This window comes from Grus americana, chromosome 8 (genome assembly GCF_028858705.1).
Source record: "Grus americana isolate bGruAme1 chromosome 8, bGruAme1.mat, whole genome shotgun sequence".
Classification (NCBI taxonomy): Eukaryota; Metazoa; Chordata; class Aves; order Gruiformes; family Gruidae; genus Grus; species Grus americana.
In genome coordinates, this window is record NC_072859.1 from 8,116,671 (window position 1) to 8,138,603 (window position 21,933).

At 40.3% G+C, this 21,933-nt stretch overlaps 1 protein-coding gene across 16 annotated transcripts in view; it reads left to right on the plus strand.

Moving 5' to 3' along the window:
* Positions 1–268: 268 nt before the first annotated feature.
* Positions 269–21,933, plus strand: part of PRRC2C (proline rich coiled-coil 2C) — a 75,302-nt gene continuing 53,637 nt past the window's right edge. For 10 of the 16 annotated variants that reach the window (XM_054832933.1, XM_054832938.1, XM_054832937.1 and 7 more), the window contains exons 1-3: positions 269–431; positions 19,626–19,793; positions 20,918–21,095. In XM_054832933.1, coding sequence (XP_054688908.1) covers positions 19,679–19,793; positions 20,918–21,095 — 293 coding nt within the window. In that variant the 5' untranslated portion in view covers positions 269–431; positions 19,626–19,678. The remainder of the gene's footprint in view (positions 432–19,625; positions 19,794–20,917; positions 21,096–21,933) is intronic. The other 6 variants (XM_054832944.1, XM_054832946.1, XM_054832947.1 and 3 more) reach the window with 2 other exon arrangements.

Sequence of the window (21,933 nt, forward strand, 5' to 3'; positions counted from 1 at the left end):
GCACTCGGGCTGCAGCCACTTCCCTCCGGGAGAGCGTGTCCCCAGCCGTCCCGTCCCGTCCCCCCGCCCGGCGGCAGCGGGTGCAGGGCGCTGCGGGTCCCCACGCGTGGGGGGGGGGGGAGTTGGGTGGGCGGCCCCGCTCGTCACCCCGCGCCGCCAGGGGGCGCGCATGGCGCCGCGCGCCCGCCCGACTGCGGCACGGCGTGGCCACGTGAGCGGCGGCTCGGGGGCGGAGCCGGCGAGCGGGTGCGCGCGCGCGCGCGGCGCGGTGAGGTCAGACGTCGTTGGCGCCGGCTTGGCCGCCCGCCATCTTGGCCCCTGTGTGGAAGCGGCTGAGGCGCGGCGTCGCGGCGCCGGGAGCGGCAGCGGCCTCGCCGAGTCCGGGAGCCCCGGGTAAGGCCGGAGCGCCGGCCCGCCCCGCTGCGCGCCAGGTAAGCGGCGGCGCCTCCGTCTTCCGCAGCGCCCCGCGGGCCTGCGGCGCGGACCAGGCGCCGGGAGGAGCGGGCGAGCGGCCTGCGCCGCATGGCCCCGGGCGGGGGCGGCTTCCGCCTGGCCTGGCGGCGGCGGCGAGCCCGTGGCCGGCGGGGAAGGGGGTGCCCCTGGGGGCCGGCACCTCGCTGCCCGCCGCGGCCGAGCGGATGGAGGCGGCGCGGCAGTGGGCCGCGGCGGGCGGGCAGGCAGACCGGTCTGCTCCGCGCCGCTGGGCCGGGCCGCGCCGCACCGCATTGCCGCCTGGGGCCGGCCGCACCCCGCGCCGGGCACGGCGCCGGGCCTCGTCCGCCGGCGGCGGGAGGGGGCTGCCGTGGTGGGGGCGGCTGCGGGCTGCTGTTGCGGGTGTGCTGCTCTTTTCTCCCGCCTTCCTTCCCGTCCCCCATTTCCCCCCACCCCCTTCTTTTTTTAACGACTCCAAGTCCCTCTGTCTTGAGGGAGATTACTCGAGAAACATGCCGTCCCCTTCGTGCGTTTGCGCTCACTTTGTGGCTGTGATTCTTCCTCCAGAAACGCGGGAGGAGGGGAGCCTTTTCTTACGGGATGCTGGAGGCACATGCAGGGCACGGCGCTTTGGTTTTCTAACTCTGAAATATTCATCCATAGTTCTTGAGATGTACAGTAAAAGGCTGTTCCTGGGTTATTTGATGTAGGACTGAGTGAAGCACCGGTCAGGAAGGTATCATTTCTGCTCCTAGGGACAAGATTTGTAGGGGTGAGCAGAGTCAGGGGTGTTTTTATTGATAGCACTTAAAGGATGGTGTGAGCATGGTTAGATGACATGGCTAAAATTCGGGCAGCCAGTCTGCAGTGGGTATAATGGGAGCCATCACCTAGGGATGGATGCAGGAGTTGAAAATCTGGAGGCCCAGATAGTTTCCAGTTCAGGCATTCTTTATGGGGAAGGGGAGCTTGTGAGCCTAGTGCTGGACCTTGAATGGAACATTTTTTGATTTCTTTCATTTTTGCATCTCACACGTGTATTTTGTAAGGTTGTTCCTTTGTGAAAGGTCTTGAACTCTGTATCATTGAGGAAGGACTATTTTTCCTTGTCGCTCTCTGATTAGCTGTGTCAGATGGGTACGTTAGTAGAAATTAGCGTTATTTCTAACAGAAAGAACAGGACTCTAATTTTTAATAGCTTTGTTTCTTCTGCAGTGAGGCATCAGGCCTACCCGTTGTCTAGTCTTAAGACCTCTGCTCAGACAAGAAACTACTTTTGAAGGAGGAAACAGGACATGATCTCGTTTGTCTATCAGTGAGAAACAAAAGGATTACCGTTTAATACTGCCAGGAGCTGAATGGCTGTCAATTTTCTTTTGATTACATAGTCTAGAGAATTTTTCTTCAAAGCTAATTTTAAAGTGGTTTAGTGCAACTCTGTTACCCATTGAATCTCAAAGTTTTGGGAGTTCTTTGAACTTGGTGAATTTTCAATGAAAAGGCAATTTTTCCCTCAGAATATTGTGCTTAGTGAGTGAGGAGTATGACTGCTTTGGTGGAAGTGTGTGCTTGAGGTGGCTGTTTAAACTGAAGTGAGAACTGGCATAGGCCAGTGCTTGTGTGTGGAGACTAGGATTATGTGTCTCTGTCACCTAGAACTCTACCTTAGTGTATATGTATTTTCTGCATAAAGTGTGTTGATTTGGTAAATAATAGCTTGTAAAATATATATAAATCAATACACAGTCATTTCTGTGAGTTTTGCTAATAGAAATATTCTGTCTCTTTGCAGTTTAGTAGCAATCTATAATTTCTTTATTCTTATTTAGACTTCATAACAGGACCCTAGGTTTTTGTAGAGCAGCCTGTAAAAATAATTACATCAATCTACATCTTTAACTTGGTTGTTGGAGTCCTTGGTCAATGGTACAGACTTACAGTATGAGTCTTCTGTAGGTCCTGTTTTCCCACAAAGTGAAAGTGAAATGGGCCATGAAGAGCAAGGGAAAGATGATACAGTTCAGAAGGGAGCTCTTGTGTAGGTTTTCTTTTGTCTGAATGAATGCTGTATGTCAATACAAAGAAGCAATGTAAGTCAAAGCAGTGGGTAGGTTTTATGGAGTTGACTTCAGCCAGGTGTCCCAGGTTACTGAAAGTGCAAGTCCTTTATCCAGAATATTTTCCAGGTTAACGGGAGTGATGTGGAAGTGGAGAGAGGATGGAACATGTAGTCCAAATACCATACAAGGGTGGTGTGGATAAAAGGCTTAGATGTGGAGATAGAAGTAGCTCTTGCAGAAGGATTAAACCCTTTTATAGTGTGCTCTTGCAGAGGAATAAACCCTTGTGTAGCATATTGGATGTGAGCGAAGAAAAAATATTCCTCTCTGATCCTTCTGTTGAAGGAAGAGTGGGACATCTTCAGAGGCCGTATACAGTAATGGAGGGTTTGAGGGGAGGGGAAAAAAAAACCTCCGCCCTAAAAATGCACCACCTTTCTACTGGTTGGGGATGGATGTTGGGCTTGTAATGACGGGACTGCTGGTGGTGTTTTACTGGTAGAACCAGTTGTTCGTCTTCTGTAGCAAATTTTTTCTTCGCTCAGCTTCATGCCCTCATTTTTTTGGGGGGTCTGGGTTTCACAAAACCCCGTGGAAACTTTTCATGGGTGAAAGCAGGTGTAAAAATAAAAGCTGAGATTTGTGTGAGGAGATGGAGAAAATAATACTCTGTGTGTGTTGGTGAAATGAAAACTGAATGGACAGAAGTCTTAAAAAATGCATAAAAAGCAGAGGAAGATGAAATCCTAATAAAAATCAGATGAAGACAGCTCTTATGTCTATGAAGAACAGGCTAACAGAAATAGACTGTTTTTATTACAAATACCTCAACCATTACATAACATTCTAACTAAATGCTAATGAACTAGTCTGTTATGGATTGCAAACACATATTAAAGGGAGAAGCTGTGCATTGTTCACATTGTTCATTTTTTTATATATCTGATGCTGTCTTGATTAATGGTAAAATTATAGTGCAGAATCAACATTATGTATCTTCAATCCAAAGTATGATGGTGATAAATTTTAACTGATATGTATTTGAAAGTAACGTGGGCTACACTTTCATGGGTTTACAACATCAGAGACAGGAATTACCGCAGTTTAGATTCAAGTACATCAAATGCGTAAGTAGTGCCTGAAGAACTGTGGCATTACCCAGTGCCTAGTGACTGAGAAGAGGGGGTCTATTAAATATCTCTTTAAATCAATGTACAACTGACTCCAAAGTGAAATGGCAGTTTTACTCAATTTTTAGTTAGTTGGGATATAAGATGTAGTTCATCGTGCTCAGAGGTGCCAAATAGTTTTTTTTATAGTAAAGCCAGCAATGGCTAGGTTGCCCATTTTTTGTGCAGTGCTTGCTTAAGCTAGCAAATCAAACTTCCTCTGCTTAGAAAAGCAAACCTTTTCAGGCTATTCTTATTAAATCATGTAAACAGCTACAGCTTGTTTTAAAATTAATATTTTGTAAGCATGTGATCTTAATATTACTAGATTTTAGTGTTTGTAAATTTTAACTTACACTTTAAAATTATGACTGTAGACTTAAATTGTATTTGCAGGAATAATAGTTTAAGTTATTCTTGACAAAAGAAGCATTATTTAACTGTTTTGAATCTTCAGCTAAGGTGGAAGTACAGGAACAATTATTTTCTCCCAATTTAAGACTTGATATGCTTTAGGATTCAGTGTATTTCTTCTATTTCAAACTAACTGCATATTCCTCTGAAGGACCTCACTGTCTTTAGATCAATGCATTGATGCTTTCATTTTGAAAAAAAATAAATTATTGTATTTGCAGGGCTTGTTTTATAATAGTGTTTAGGACATTCTGTGCTTCCTGTACAGGTGTATCTAGGTGTATATATAGGTGCACAGCAGAAGTGTTCTAGTGAGGAGGAACAATAACGTTTTCTGTTGCCAGTGTGTATAAATAGTCTGTAGGAAAGGATGCATTCTAGTAAGAAAAACTTGCCTTTGGCTTGTGATATACCTACTTGGTTAATTTGCTGGAATCACTTTGGTTAGGAGATGTTTTTCATGCCACAAATCAAGCTATTGGCATGGACAGAGCTTTGTAGTATGCACTTAGCTTTGGATAAAGAAAAGTTTCTTTGTAAGTATTTTGATAATATATATTGAGCCTTCTTAATTATTTACCTACTGCATTTTGAAAGCAGAGTATCAAGGGACACACGGGATTATTTTTTTTTTTTCTAAGCTGAATAAACAGAACCAAGATCAACTGAAGATGTTAAACTTCATCTGTAGCCATTTGGCAGATGCAAGTTAACTTGCATGGAAAATGGGTTCTGTAATGCTGAAAGGCAGATTTATCAAGCTGGGTATGCTGATAAGGCTTTTCTAATTTAGCTCCTCATCTTTATCTCTTTTTTTTTTTTTTTTAACAAAACATGTACAGAACCAGTCTAAAGCAGAGGACTGAAGTTGACCATTGCTTGCTTAATGAGTCCAGAACTGTTGTCAATGTGGTTTTTGCAGCTTTATCTCTTACATGCTGAGCATTTTTTCAATGAAGGAGGAGATGGTTTCTGGTCCGGGAAACTGGAACTGTGAATCACGGGGAAAAACAACTAACCAGACATCCAGAGGATAATAGGCAGCAGATAGAAGAGACTGGGAGCAGCCATCGGCTCTCTCCAAGCTGGACCAGACCAAGGAGCAAATTCTACCACCTTTGTGTGCACAGGAGGGAAGTTTTTGTTATTGATGCTGTCAATGGTGTGTTATAAGCTGGTACGTTTGGCACCCCTGGCTGTCACAGTGGTTGTATCATTGATAGCAAATATGTTGTAGCTTTGATAGCAAATATGCTGTAACATCTCTTAGTACAGAGGAGAAATTATCATTATTTTTGATGTAATTGAATCAGGAATATGGTAGGAGTTACGGGCAACACAAAATTTGGGTATTGAACCAGGTGAGAGGTTTTGAAGGTGGTTACAAGTAGCTTAAATCATTACATAACTGATGAGAGTAACTGTTTTGAACAGGGCTTTTTTATTGTGCTAAGGTTGTACAGAACTCTGTATAAAATTGTTTGTTTGGTAGATTCCTCCTGTTGATAACTGTGCTTCCATCTTCAGGTTGAATAACAAAATACTCAAACTTTGTGTTTGAATAACAAAAGTATCTTGAAGGTGAACAGGAAAAAGTTGGAAGAAATAGCTAGAGAAGAGGGAATTCATTTTGGCGCAGCTGTTCTAAAGAGGAATGAAAGTCCTTAAGGATGTAGCCCTAGAGTGGTTCTTGTGCACTTCCAAAATATTCTGAAAGAGCTCGTGAACAGAAGAGCTTGCCTGAATGTTATTTCAAAGCAGCATCTGATTTCTGAAGTCAAAAACCTTAAATGTAACTGTCTATGTTCTGTAAGGAGTGATCTATGAATAGGGGCTTTGGAAAAACAAGTTTTGCATAAAACCTTTTACTTATTTGTAGCTCAGGTAAGGGATACTCTAAAGGTGCAGAAAGGTATGACGTGGAGAGAAATCCACTACTCAGTGAGTTGTGGTTCCTTGGGAAGAATGCTGAAACTAAGTGGTGGTTCTTCTGTCACTAAATGTTAATTATGACAGTGGGACTTGGAAATTGTCATAAAGGAGCAGGAAATGGAAGTGTTGAAAAAGATTCTTCGAGTTACAGCAAGGAATGGCTTTACATTTCTCTCTTAATCTGTCCTGCCCTCTTCCACTATCCAATTCAACATGGGGTGGTCAAGGAGGGTTGGAAATATGCCACCAGTTTAAATGACATTGTTTCAGAGTTTGTAATAAAGTGCAAGGGCTTTTGCAGTAAGAGTATTAAAATGAAAGGGGAGACTGAAACAGTGGAGCGATGGGTAATTTTAAATGGCTGCAACTTCTGCTGCTCATCTGTTGGGAATCTGGTCTATTTTCATGTACCCATTGATTATCTTTCATCAGCTTCCTAAAAGGAAGTGTTTTGCACCAAACACTATGGCTGACTTAAGGAGTCAACTCCTGTTCAGCTCAGCTGTTGTTTCTGGTAACTTATCCCAGACAGCCGCCTGCAGAGGAACAGATCCTGAGTGCTGTTCAGCCTGCATCTGGAATTAGATCTGCTGAAGTGCAGCTGGAAGGGAACCACAGCTTGCTGGTACTCTGTATGTTTAGAAATAAGAGAAAATCTAGTAATGTGTGGAGACTTCTTGCTCATACCTTTTTTTGCTGTAGGGTGCAGGCAGTTCTGTTTCCTTTATTCTTGCAAATGGATCCTCAAACCCATCATCATCATCACCAGTTCTGATTATTCTTGCTGTGCAGTTAAATCTAAATGTAGCCAGTCCAGAGAAGTGCCAAACATTTGAATATTTTCAGCACCCTCATTTGAACAGACACAGGAACATCTGTGTATCATCAAATGTGTAGCTTCTTTTGCAGCCCCACTGAGGACTTCCCTTTTGCTGCCCTGTTCTCAGCCTGACAGCAACCGCTACTCAGGATGCTGCTAAGGAGAAGACTCCCCACGTCGCTTTCTTTGTCCATGGGGACAATGGCTATGCTAGTGTTTTTGCCTTTTCAGGCTTCTGCCGGATGGTGTGATACAGTTGAGGAAGAAACAAAGTCGTATTTGTGGCAGCATGCTAAGTGCATCTGTAATTTTTTTAAGGGACTGTTCGTGATCTTAAACATTAACAGATGCTTTGCAGAGAGCAGCTGTGGTCAGGATAAACTGACCTAAATTAGTTTGTAAGAAGCCTAGTGAATAGTTACAAATTTTTTAGTTAAAAAGTAATTCTGATAGGTAAGACAGGTCAGATTAGTTTTCTGTGTTCAGAGAAAAGCACTGCCTACCAACCTACTATTTGAATACTCTATTTTGATAGCAGGTACATGGCTTGTTTGTGCAAGAATTTGCCTTAATTTATTCCCTTATCTTTTTCTCAAATAAGCAATGATTCAGTTTTGAGAGCTTTGAAGTTTTCTTATTCTTCTAAATAATGGAAATTTCTTTAATAAATGCTTTTGCAAATCTTTAAAATAAAAATCTCATTTGGCATCTGCAAGTTGAAAAGCTAATTGGGTGAAAGCACTTACATTGTTCTGTTCCCAGAAGTAATGAGAATGCATCTCATTATGATGCTCTCTCTAATTGTATAGAAATTGTTCTTTTTTTTTTCCTTTTTTTTTCTGGTCCTGGCTTCCTTCCAGCACTTCAAAACTCCTGCCACAATTAAAAATTTACAGTTTTTAAAAAGTTTCTTAACCAACTGCATGAAACTAGAAAATCAAAAATCTGTCTTGCAAAAAATTTGCTCTAATGCCTACTAACAAAGAAATAAAGACTTGTAAAGCAATTGTCAGGCTAAGAAGGAATAAAATAGCCTGCCTTAAAAGTGAGCTGCAAAGAAGTTTTGGGTGTTAAATTTTCAGAAATGAATACATTTTTAGTTGAAATGTATTTGGTAATCCTGCAAAACATCTAAATTATTCTAATTTATGTTTGAGGATTATCAGTACATGGCAAGAATAGCTGTGTTAGTGCATTAGCTTTATGGTGTGCTAGTTCTCTGACTTACGTGTGGCACGCACTGTCAGTCTCTTTACTGGAATATCTTGACAAATCCTTTCTGGCAAAGAAGCTGTTTAAATGTACTCTGATAACTTGAAAATGGGCTGGTACTTGAAGAAATGCTTCTATTACAGTACAATTGTTAGTAGTTACTAATCTTTGTCATTTTTACTTGAGCTGTGTTGGTGCCATTATTTTTCCCACTAGTCTAGTTTATGTAGAACGAATGAGTAAAGGAGATAGCCTTCATTGGTTTCACAAGCATCTATAGCCATATTTTACGTGGTCACTATACCCCACTGGTCAAATTTTAGTCTAGTAATGGTGTTCTCATATAATACAGATAGTAGTCTTTTCAGGTTCTGGAAGCTTTTTATTCATCTGTCGGTGAAAAATAAGATCATTTTACATCGCTGCTTTGTAGTGCCTCCACCAGAACTGGGAAGTGCTCTGAAAAGAATTGAAAGCTCATTCCACTAGCCTGTCGGTCATGACTATTTGAGTTTGCCAGCAGACATACAGAGAACTATTTCTTTAAGCATGAGTCCACGTTTACCTCAGTCATCAGTGGGAAGCTATCTGGGACAAATGCAACCTTCCAAAACCGTACCAGTATGGACAGGAGTAAGATATGTTGGATCAGCATTGAGGTTGGTGTGTTTATACCAAGATCATTCTGGTCCATTCCAGTGGAGGTGAATGCTGAACCCAATGTGCATTTGGTCTAGTGTCACATATGGGGTTTCTGATTCTCTTAATTTTATAGTGCCTGTGACACATGCAACTATGGTGTACAACTTCAGCCTTTAAGTCCATTCTCTTTATTATTTGGTTGTATGCAAATTCCATCAGTATATTAGTCTAAAGATCTATCCCTCATGTTGCAAATAAGTTTCAAAAAATGACCCAAGTAAATTTTCTAATCTCAGAAGCAAATTTAAAATTGCTTCTGTCTAGATCTTTTAAGACAGATTTTTTTTTTCTCTTGCTACACAGAAGATTAGACTTAAGGCTGAGTCTGGACATTGTGTGTTTCACTTCTTGAAGGTACTTGAATGCTAGAGTAAGAGAGGGGATTTCTGTAGGAGTGTTGTGTGCCTAAAGGTCCTGCTGCTGGACATAGCAGATGTTGGATTTTCAGTTCAGAATTGTGACGTAAATATTCTAAGCACAATGGTTTTTAGGGAGCTTGTGTATTTAATTTAGTATAAGCTGTATGGTTACTCTTGAATTTACTCAACTGTGCTTTAGGTGTTCATGGGGAGAGTATGCATGGCTTTGCATGAGTGGTGGAACATGAAGGTGCAGTGGTGAGTCTAATGATGTTCAAGTTGTAGGCAATAGTACAGGGGTTTTTTGTTAAAACTCTCTGGTGATACTTGTACCATTTTTCATTATTTAACTTGTGGTAATTCAAAGAATTACATTCTACTACTGTTATTTTATGAAATTCTGGAAATAGTGTTTAATGTGACAAGCAGGGGGGTGGAGCTTTGGATCTTGTAAATTTATCATCTGTACTCAGGCTGAAGATATGAAATACATTGAAGGGAGTTTCTTAATTTGACCTTGTTTGACACTTGATACTTTTTAACATTTATTTCTATTTTAATTGTAAACTTACCTTCAAAATACAAAGCTTTGTCCTTCCTTTACAGTGGATGTAAATTGACTAGAAAACTGACTAGGAGGAGAGTAAACCTTAATGTAAAGACGTTGGAGCAGTATGAGGAGATGCTTTTCCCTGCTGGGAAGAAGGACAGGGGTTGGTTGTTAGTTGGTCCTGAACTCCCCTTGGGTCACCTGTTCATCTGCTGCTGGTCAGTGGGTGTCTGCACTCCAGACCTCATTCCCTGCCTGTTGCTTGGAGCAGCTGTTCTTTCTTAGGTCTCTTGTTCTGTGGTGGTGTGCTGCCTCCTTCCAAATTTTGTTTGTTGTCTGGGCAGCCCTAATGAGTCTATTTGTATCTTAGTAGCTACAAAGTAAAAGTTAAATATGTTGCTGGCTCTTGGTGAGCTTCTGAATGGTAACAGTGAAACTACCCATAAAAAGTTGCTAGCTCTCAGGTAATTTGAGTCACAGGGTGGGAACGTCAGCTCAAATCGTACCCTGTGGGAACTTAATTCCCATTGACTGTAGCAGGAGATAGATGCCTAAATATATTTGGAAGCGTTGTGACTTTAGTCTAAAATTTAAACTGAATTTTAATTTCAGTTCATCAGCCTCTTCCAGCCTTTGGTTGGACTTGATGATCTTAGAGGTCTTTTCCAACCTTAATGATTCTATGATTCCAGTGAGAGGTGGTGCCAGCACTTTGTCCTTCCAGCTTTTTTCCTTGGAAAAGAGGTCTTTTGTGGTTTTTTTCTTTGTTTGGTTTTTGTTTGGTTTGGTTTTCATTTGAACCACTTCTTTACTATCTTCATTTTGCTTGATATGATAAGGATTTAAAGACCTGCATAGGATGTTATCACAGCTAAAATAATTCCGTGCAGGGCTTTGGAGAGAGCCTACTTTCGGTTTCAAGAGAATTTGCTTTATTTCAGTATGTGGCCATCTCTTTGCAAAGATGACAAGGAAGTTTTTAAAAAAACGTTAGGTAGTCATTGTTTGGTTGGTTTTAGTACTTACTAACCTTTAAAACATGCTGTCTTTGTACATCTCAAACATGGATTTTTGTTCTTTTGTAACTTGTAACGTGCCTTCTGTAGCCAGTCTTATCCTATTTATTTTAAATATTTCATTGATAGCACTTTGTACATTTTAACTTTGAATCTCCGCTAGTGATGAAACTGTGTTTGTCTCAAATGTGAAAGAATCTACAGCCCAAAGAGTAATTAAAAGTGTAAATATAAAGCTAAACTAGACAGAGGTATTACATCTTCTGCATGTACAATAGTTGAGAACCGAATAAAAAATTTTAGGAAGGCGCTTACTAATTTCAGCATTTTGTTCATAAGTATAGCTGTATTGATGTTTTAGTGCCTCTACATTATCTCCTTCCTTCCTTCCTTGTAAAAGGGAAAAGTAAATATAAGAGCTGTGTTGACGAACAGCTTCTCTTATCCAGTAGAAGGTGGGAGACCACAACTGGGCCACTGGTGTAAAACATGGAAGAAAGCGACATATATAAACATTGAAAGCATTGTATCCCTGGGTAACAGTATTGCCTTAGATAATATTTAGATAGTATGTGTCAAAATATTTAACAGCTTTGATACTCTGAATATAAACATGCAAAAAAAATTAATCTTCAAACTAAATGAAATGAAAACTGTCCTTTTCCCAGAGTTCTTAACTAGCTGTATGGGCATCATTCTGCTTGTGAGGGGAGAGGACTATAACCTCTCTGTTACTTGAGGTCACTTCAGAAGGAGAAGATTTCATAAACAGTACAGGTATCAGAAATTATCTTAGCTAAAATAAAGAAGCTATGTGACTCATGAAAATATTTAGTGCTAACTGCATGAAGTCCAGCAAGGCCAAGTGCAAGGTCCTTTGTGTGAGTCAGGGCAATCCCAAGCACAGATACAGGCTGGGAGGAGAATGGATTGAGAACAGCCCTGAGGAGGACTTGGGGGTATTGGTTGATGAAGAGCTCAACATGACCCAGCAAAGTGCACTTGCAGCCCAGAAAGTCAACCGTATCCTGGGCTGCATCAAAAGAAGCGTGACCAGCAGGTCGAGGGAGGTGATCCTGCCCCTCTACTCCACTCTGGTGAGACCCCACCTGCAGTATCGTGTCCAGCTCTGGGGTCCCCAACAGAAGAAGTATGTGGACCTGTTGGAGAGAATCCAGAGGAGGGCCAAAAAGATGATCAGAGGGCTGGAGCACCTCTGCTACGGAGACAGGCTGAGAGAGTTGGGGTTGTTCAACCTGGAGAAGAGAAGGCCTTCCAATAAGGGAGACGTTATAGCAGCCTTCCAGTACCTAAAGACGCCTACAGGAAAGCTGGAGGAGGACTGTTTACAGAGTCATGGAGGGATAGGACAAGGGGTAATGGCCTTAAGCTGAAGGAGAGTAGATTTAGATTAGATATTAGGAAGAAATTCTTTACTGTGAGAGTGTTGAGGCACTGGGACAGGGTGCCCAGAGAAGCTGTGCATGCCTCCTCCCTGGAAGTGTTCAAGGCCAAGTTGGATGGGGCTTTGGGCAACCTGGTCTAGTGGTGGAGGGTGTCCCTGCCCGTGGCAGGGGGTTGGAACTAGATGAGCTTTGAGGTCCCTTCCAACCCAAACCATTCTATGATTTTTGACAGGTTTATTGCCAGTGTGAGTTATCCTGTCTGTGTCTTTTTGATCCCTTGTTACATGGGCACATTTAAAAAGATATGCCAATCATGACTGATCCTATGGATCAAGCTTCTTTTGGCAGGGCTGTTCCACAGGAATATGATCTCTGTGCATGTTAAGTGAAATATTCATGCACATAGTTAAATATATATTCAAATTTGTGGATAGAGACAAATTTGAGGTTTGCATGGTTGCTGTCCTTTTATCTGTGGGTTTTTACTCCAGCCAGCTGCTCTTAACTCATTTTTCCTTTTGTTCTCAGGAATGCACTGGATAAAAATGAATAGAACTGACAGATTATTTTAGTCCATGCTAATATTTTTCTGCTGCAGGATGTGCCCTAAAAGTTTATTTTAAAAGTGTTAGTCACAGCTATTAGTGCCATCTTAGACTTGAGAGACTCCTAATAAAAGTTCCCAGAGATGTTGTGGTTTGTTACTGGTTGTTCTGTTGGAAGGCCATATTCTAAGTGACTAGTATTTCTCACAGAAGACAATTCAACAAGCTGCCTTATTGTCTTTCTAAGGCAGCAAAAGATTTGCTTGCTCTATAGATTGCTGGTTTAAACTAACATATGCTTTGTGGTAAAGTTAGTTTCTGTGTAGACTTTTTGTGGGTGGCTAATTTTGGTTGTTTTTCATTGCTTAGCTTAGTAGCTCTATTTAGACTATTGTTAGGTGTCTCTTAGAACTGATGCAGACATATTTGTGGATGCTCATTTCTGGCATCCACAGACTGCATTTTTATAAGATGCATCTGTGGGATAATGTCCTAAAATGGCTTTCTTCTGTCATGCTCTGTTTTCCACCTGACATATCTAGTTTTGGTAGTGTTTTGGAAAGACTTTCTTAAGCTTTAAAAGGGAGTAATTTGAAGAATGATAGAACTAACAAAGCCTGCTTTGCCACAGCTTTGTCTCATGAGGGAGTGCTTTGATTCTAAGGAGCAAAGCTCACTTTGATTTTTTGTTTGGTGGCCATTAACAATACTCCTCTATAGATTGTCTAGCGCCTCAGGGATCAGCCTATGCTACAGTTTTTCCTCTGAGGTGATATGGTGATTAAAAGGGTTTTCTTTTCCTACTCAGCCACCTACCTTCACAGAATTTATAGAATCAATGCAATCTTTGCGTTGCGTACCCTCTTTCAAGCTCTGCTGAAAACCGATGAGTCCAAAATCTAGCGATGGGGAAGAAAAATGGAAATGGAAATATGTATTAGCCTGGCTTTCTAAGGAAATAAAATTTAGTATAGATGTTGCTCAAGAATAAATTGTAGCGAGATCTACCCAGAACTCTTTGAAGATCTGGAGAGCTTCTGTTCTTGTAGGTCGTAGAGCCATGTCTGAGGCACATGAAATAGAAGCCCAGAAGTCCCCAAAATCTTTGTTAAGCAGACTGAAAACTGCAGTAGCAATCTACTTGACAATGAACCCTGCTGCAAATTGCTCTTGGAGAGGAGGGAAATCCTGACCTTAGAAGCTTTTATTATTAGAAACTTTGATTTGACAGAGACACTTTCTACTTAAGTGTTACCGGAGGTTTTTGAAGCTTGTTTTCATGTCATACTAAAGCTAGTGCTGAAGCTATTAAGAATTCTTAGTAGTGGAATAAATGGCCCAAACATTTGTGTGTTTCCTAAAAACTGGGTCTGAAAACCCCAATCATAGAAAGATGCTTTGGACACTAAAAAGTTGTAAATATAAGGTCATCAATAAGAGGTTGATTGTTAGTGTGTATTGTTTATAAAACATCCATGTCAGAGAAGTGAAGTCAGTATGTTTAATTGTAATTCCATTTGTTGTTTGTGTGCAAGCTTCTCTGCACAAACCCACATATTCAATAATTATACAATATTTTTGAGTGTTCATTTAAAATATCAGCGTTCCTTGATAATGGATTACAAATAAAGCATGAAGACGACTTTTTTGGGTTCCACGTACATTGCATCCACTATCCTATGTTTTTCTGTTTTAAATTGGCTTTATATTTCTGTAAATGATCTAAACTAGTCTCTTCTGAAGATCATATAGTTGTTTTTCAAATTTAATATCTAGCTGCAGATTATTCTTAGGTTTTACAGTTAGGAGGCAACTTCTTCAGTGAAGTTCTAGAATCTACATATGCCAGACTTAGAGTTGAAATGAAACCTTTCTTTTCTAGCTGAAATTTCTAATGCCACACTATTGATCTGGGGTTTTGAGCACAATTGTCTTTTGAAATTAATAACACTGAATTTGTGAACATCTGCCTCTAACATCAATCGAGCATGTGGCAAAAAAGCTTCATTTTTCAGTTGTTGTATTTAGTTCCAGAACTTAGCAGAACCACATTCTTCAGTGTGCCAGAAACAAAGCTATTCTAAGAAAAGGGGAGTTATGGCTGGATACAAATGACAAATTTGTATATGATGGGTTTTGTGCCTTAACCACTTTCTTTAATGTGCTTAAAATAGTGTATGAAAAGTCTTTCTGGATTTTTTTCTTGTTTTCTGTTTTGAGAGAGGTGCTAATGTGTCCCAGTTATGAATAAACTTTCATGTAGTGTTTTTTATGATGTTTCCCACTTCACAGATGGGCATTTGAGGCACTGAGAGTTGAAGGTTCTAGGAAATCTTCAGCAAGGAAATCTTGAATGTTGTGCTTTGCCTTAAGTCATTCCAGCCCAACCTTCTCCAAATTTAGCCAAAGTATAGCCCTTGGGGTGGAGGTGGCATGGACTGGATGTTGTAACTGTTGAATAGGGAATGTGGGAATTATTCTAGTATTTACTTAACGTTTTTAAGACTTTAAAATGCTGGAAAGTTAATGTATAGGTTACTTGTCATAACTGATTGTGTGCTTGTAGGCTAAATAGGTGTGGGATTTAAGAAGATAGGACTGCATAAAAGGTAACTGTAATATTGCTGAAGAAGTCTCTTGACATGTTACACTTGTGTAAAAACTAGACTTTTGTCTGGAGGTTTAAAAATACAGCATATAAAATATGGATCTAGAGAGTTTGTCATGCAGTTGTCTGTGCTTACATCAGCTAGGATGGGATGTTTGAAAAATACAAGGAATATTTTTCCCAAAGATGAGGAATAGTGTGTGCTGTGCCTCAAATGTATACAGAAACATATTAATTGGAAGACCATAACATAGAGAATACAGTTGTTTCCCATGGCAGTAGTAACAGTTGATCTGCCCTGCCAAAAACTGAGGATAAAGCAGCTAACTTTCTACCTGAGCCTTTACCCAACGCTCTTCCCCTTTCTATGCCTGTCTACTTCTTCACCAAGACAACAAAATATAGCTTTACACAGAATGCTCTTCTGTTCTCATGTGTATGTAAAACTGTTTTTTCATATATATAATAAAACTAAAAAATACTGAAGTGAACATGGTGGGAGAGAAGGAAGGAAACCAGACGAGAATTGCTAAGTTGTTAATGTTTTAAACTTCTTGCCACTCCAGTCCTCAAAAGTCACCTCAAAATATGTAATACTTTCTTCCTTATTTAATCACATAAGAACTTCTTTTTATTCATAATTTCTCTACACATACTTCTGAGTTCATTGCAGGATCTAAATAAGCCAACTAGTTTTAGTCTGAAAAAATAGTCTGGTACAGAAATTACAGTAATAATTTTAACCTTAATATCTTAAGGCCACAGTGAAGGTCAGTTAACTTATTTGATAACATTACAGAGCAGCTGAAAGGTAATCTTTATTCCAGAATTTTGGGAGTATTGTGCCTTCTGTAATTATGCGTAATAGTAGCTGTAGTAATTCAAAATGAACTGTTGACTTGCTCAAATTTCTTAATAGTGCAGTGAACCCTGCCAGCTGCCATTATTGCTTGTCTTGTACTGTTGCCTGTCCTTCTGTTCACTATCATGGTAGTTATTTAATTCTGGTAAGTAGTTCTGACATCTTTTATATGTTGCTACTGTTCAGAGGTATACAGCTGTCTCATGTTCATACTCATATGACAGTGAGTCTAAACCTAGCAGACAGCAGCACTTCGCTTTTAAGGATTTGACTAATAGAGTTCAGACTCACAGCTACCTCAGTGATTAATAACAAAAGATACAAACACTAGGGCAAATTGGGAATCACTTAGTGAGTCTAGTGCTTGCCAACCTGTTGTATGCACAAATTAAACATGCCCCATGTTAAAGTACCTTGTAGGTGGTGCTACAGAAGGAATGAGTCCAGTGCTGTGGTACAGGAATGTAGCGTATATTACTGAAGTTTGAGTGAAAAGGCAAAGGTCTTGGAGCTGGATACATTTCATATGGCTCGAAACCATGCAAGTATCTCTTTATAACTGTTGTTAGATGGCACTGGGGGCTTGTTTAACGTGTGACCTGGCAGGCATGTTTGTAGAGGGCCTCATGGGCTCTTCAGAGGGAGGATTTGTCATCCCTGGCTTGAGTACCTGGTCTAAAGTCTAATTTTGCAAGTATATCTTCTTTGGCAACCAGTATCAGGTCTAAACTTAATGAAATATGAATATATTGAGTGACCTAATTTAAAAGAGCACTGTTGGCAGTGCTTGATTTATTTTCTGCAAGTCAGAATACCGAGGAATGTGTAATTTCAATCAATTTAAAATACTCTTTCTTTGTAGTGTAACTTTGCAAAACTTGTCAAACAGTATGAATTGTAATACTATAAAAGGCATAGAGCTCAACTATAACAAGCAGACCAATTTTTGTAAATTTGACATAAAAAAGCATTATTGGGGAACGTGATCGCCACCTCCTGTTCTTTAAGCTCTCAAAGGTTCTACAAAGAACAATTGTTACAATTAAGATTTGTCCGAGTATGAATTCTGCCTTACTCTGTAAAGAAGAAAGTTATGATTAACATTTTCTATGTTTGATCTCTACCAGAGGTGCAGGCTTTGGAAAGTATGACAAAAACTCAACATTATCTTAAACCATCCTCAAACTGCTTTCTGCTCTGCCTGCATCTGTTAGGGCTTCACTGCCTTTGTGAATTGGGGGGTGCAAGAAATGACCCGGGTCATATTTCCGCGCCCCCCCTTCTTTTTTCTTTTTAGCCAACTTCTAGGTTATTCACCATTGTGAAGGTACTTCTCGTTTAGAGAATCTGAGGCTGGGTTGAGTCTTGGGGCTGAAAATTAAAACTGTGCATGAGTTCTCACTTGAACATGCGAGGATAGCTAAGTATCAAATAATTATAGAGTATTACTTGATATGGTTATATGCACACCTGAAATCTTGTTTGCCACCCATGCACTGCTGATAATTATATTCCCAATACCTTCCCCTCTGATGCTGCAGGATGATTATGGTGGACTCTTTATCATAAATACAAGTCTGGGAGCAGCAAGTAACAGGAGAATTGAAGGGAAACAATCTACCAGGTTCTTTCACAGACATTTTGCTGAAGACCTTATGATAAACTGAATTTCCTCATAGAAGAATAGGCTAGTGCAAGGCCTTATGTCTGATTTAGACTCCAGCTTGATAAACTAGTCTGCCTGGATTCAGGTCTCCAGACTAGCTGAAAGCAGTTGCGTGGCCATGAATAATAATAATAGCAAAGCTTGACATGTTGTTGAATTGCAAATAAGTACTGGGGCAGCTGTGAACAGTGAATGGTTGCTTGAAATCTGCTTGACTGATAGCTCCAAAGATAAGCTTGTCTAAATTTGTATATCAGGCTGGTTTGTTTTTTTCTTCCCTGTGCCTGTCATGACGTTTGAGTACTGAGCTGTGGCTTCCAGTGAAACCTTGCAGCCTCAGTATGTAGTTTTTTGGATAGATAAGGGACAGCCTAACAGCCATATCCAAGGTCTGTGTTCTGATTACATAGTCCACTTGGTGAGCTGGGTTGAGCCTCCTTCCATTCTGTATTTCATGGGTTTGGATGACATGAGAAATGGCTGTTGGTGTAACACATGCTGTTAAAATAGCCAAATGCTGACTAATTTGGCAAAAAAGTCTATGAGATCCTTTCTCCTTGGGAGAGGGGAGAATATATTTCTTAGTCATGTACGTGGCCCTGTATGAAACTGAAGACTGTCCCCTTTGCAACAGCCTGCATGAATTGTAATAAAATAGCATCTGGCCCAAATCCTACTGAAGCTGGACCATCACAAGGTTATTTGCCATCTTCATTTCTTAGTCCTGTCAATCATGGCTTGTAAATTGAGGTAGAAGGCAGAGGAGGGTGGGAATGTTATCGTTCCTATACAAATAAAACTTCCTGGTCTTTTGACATTGGTTAATGTCTGTCGTGACCAAGTAAGTGCTTTATTCCTTGGACTGCTTGGCCATGCAGGCTTCTTAATACAAGAGGGCCATCTGTATGAATCAAGTTCCTTTTGAAGATCATCTGAGGCTCTGAGTTTGACCAGGGAGTTTGCTGATCACTGAAGGGTTTCAGCAGGACATACAGCTCTGTCTTGCTTACTGCTGTCTGCTCTTAGAATGAAATGCAAGAGCATTTGAGTGTACATAGCTATGCTGGAATTCATATAGAAATATATAAAAAAGTGTTATTGTAAGGGGGGGTGGGGGTGGCAGGGGTTTTGGGTGTTTTTAGGATTAATCAGGTATATGGTGTTCTGTTTAAGTGAATACTCACTTGTGTTCCTGCCTGATGATGAGCAGCAACTCTGTCAAGTTCCTTCTAAGAACTTCTAGTGAAATATCAGTTATAATTACTAGCTGCTTTTTCTCAAGGCCTGCTGTTCTGGGGGAAGGAAGGAAGGAGGAGAGGGATGACCTGCTCTAACAGCCCTGTAATTACTGCTGCAAGAAGAATAGTGTAACTCTTGGTTTAAGGAATTCTTTGCCCTCCCTGTCTGAACATACTGTGTTCCTAGTTTTGATAAAGAAAACTTCTGACTCTGTGTATTTAATTTCTCTAGCTGCTGAGTTCATGATAATTTTAATTGGAAAATAAACAAATTCCAGAAATACTGTACCACAGTTAATGCTATCTCAGCGCTTGGCTGCAGGAGCAGGTGAAGTCATTGAGCTTCCGCAGTGGGGAGCTAGCTGCTGGTGGAAACTCTGCGTACTTTTTTTTTTTTAGTGAGGTCATGGACAATATTTACCATTTTTACAGGGTTTGATATTAATTAAATGCAAATTACATAGTGTTACATAAGCTTTGGAGTTCCAGGGGCTAATGTATTCTGTGGCATCTCCAGTGTACTTAAAAGAAACAGTGCTAAGAGTGTTAAATATGCTGTCCACTTTTGTTTTATGAACTCTCTCTTAAGTATTGGCTTATATTTAAATTGCTTTTCTGGTGTTCTCCTTTTCAGGCAAATTTTGAGGGGTGAGCAGGAGGTACCAGACTCGATGAGTTTCCATCGAAATGTCGGAAAAGTCAGGCCAGAGTACAAAAGCAAAGGATGGAAAAACAAAGTATGCAACACTCAGTCTGTTTAATACTTATAAGGGAAAGTCACTGGAAACTCAGAAAACCACAGGTGAGTAAACTGACTTTAGTTTTGTGTTCTGTTTCATCATTACTGTAGTGCTAATTAAGAGTGCAAAGTATATGAGCACTTAACCACAGCAAGATTTTTGAACTGCTTGATAAAACAGTTAAGTGGAAGAATTCTGGAAAGCAATCTTGACTACCATTTCTGGTTAGCTGTAAAGAGGAGTGTTGGTTCAGGGAGACAGTGTTTGCAATCTACTAGGAAGTAGAATGTAGGTAAATAGAAACTCTTTTATAGTTGCAGTCTCCATTTGTTATCAGCATATGACATGGCATTCCCCAGCTGTGCTTTTTATGGTATTTCAGAAAACGTTTGTGGTACTGGAGGTGTTTAACAAGAAGGCAGTGCTTACTTTCAGATCAGGTGCTTTGTCTGTTTTGCAGACAAACACTGGGTGAAACTTATACTGAAGTTTCAAGTAAGGCTGCTGTGGGCCTGCTTTTAATGATTGATTGGATTGAGAACCAGGAGGGGAAGCTCTGAAGGCTTCCCCTGAAGGCTTCGAATTTGATTTGACATACTTGCCTAAATTGGGGTTGAAAGGGGAAATATGTTCAAACTTCAGTGAAGTTTGCCACAATATTATTTTTAACAGTTGAAACTGAGATGTTTGTAATGATACAACATGCCTAGAGTAGTATAAGAGCAGCATCTACCAACTGAAACTAGCAGCAAAAAAGAAATAGGCTGGACCCATGTAGGCGTTCCTGGACTCATCAAGGTACATTAAACTCCAAAAGGAGCAGGAGAATGATGCTTGACAACATGTTAAACAATATTAAGACATCAGCATCATATTTTAAATAGCTCCTATAGCTTTCTATCGCTGAGCATTGTGTATAAAGGTGGGCCCATATATCCTTTTTAATCTCTGGAATAGGCTAACCATAGCGACTCACTATTCAAAAAGTACTCAGGTTCTCCCTAACCAAGTATTTCTAATTCCCTTTTTTGTTTAATTAAATTATGAAGAATTTTGGATTTCTAATTCTTATATTTTTAAATTTTCTGAGTTTCTTGCAAAACATTTTTATCGCTTTATGCAGCTTTGCATGAACACTACCTGCTAAACAACATTGTTAACTTGAGTTTTCTTTTTTCGCATGCAGTTGCCGCGCGCCATGGATTACAGAGTCTTGGAAAAGTTGCTATTTCAAGGAGGATGCCTCCCCCAGCTAACCTCCCCAGTCTCAAAGCAGAGAACAAAGGCAACGACCCTAATGTGAACATTGTGCCTAAAGACGGCACAGGATGGGCTTCAAAACAAGAACAGCATGAAGAAGAAAAGTAAGTGACCATTGAGATCAGTGTTGTTTTGCTGTGCCATTTCTCTCAAGTTTTCCCAAAACCAAGGGTGGGCAGGGCATGGGAAGAAATTGGCTAGCCTTGACTGTCCTCATGATAGCTACCAGAGAGGAAATAGCACTGCTATTAATTGTTGTAAGGAAGAATCTTGCTATTAGGGGGATAGTTTAAAAAAAAACCCCACCACAAACCCAAACCAGTTAAGTTGAAAGTGCTATGCTTATAAATTCCATGTGGGAGGATGAGTGTTTCCTTTAGCCACCTGATGTGGCTACCTTTGTGCAAGTTTTGATGGCTACTTAAAGGAAATACTATAGCATGGTTTTGTAAGATCAGTGTAATCATCTTAAAATTCTCTTGAAACTGTAGGAGGAACCCTTAGGTACACGGCAGCTGAGTTTAGGAATAACTTGCAAGTTTGTGAGAGTATGCAAAAATCTGTTTAATTTAGTGTGATTGTGCTGATGTATAGCAGAGAAAGCTCAGACATTCTTGATTTATATACATTTGTTTGATTCTCTGCTTTATTTTCCTAATGGTTCTTAATATTTGTTTGGTTAGTATGCCATGTTTTAAACTTTACCCTGTGGTTTCACATTCCCTCAATATGTGATACAAACAAAACAAAAGTGATGGTGATGTTAATGCATGGCTGTATACTGTGTGTAATATAATTTCCCATGCTCATTACAGTTTCATCTGCTAAGTTCGTTTCACACTTGTGTAAGAGGTCAGCTAAAGAAAATAGAAACTAAAACTTTTCAATGATCTAATTAGAAAGCATTTTAAAGCAAATTTTTTGCCATGTAAGCTTAAAATA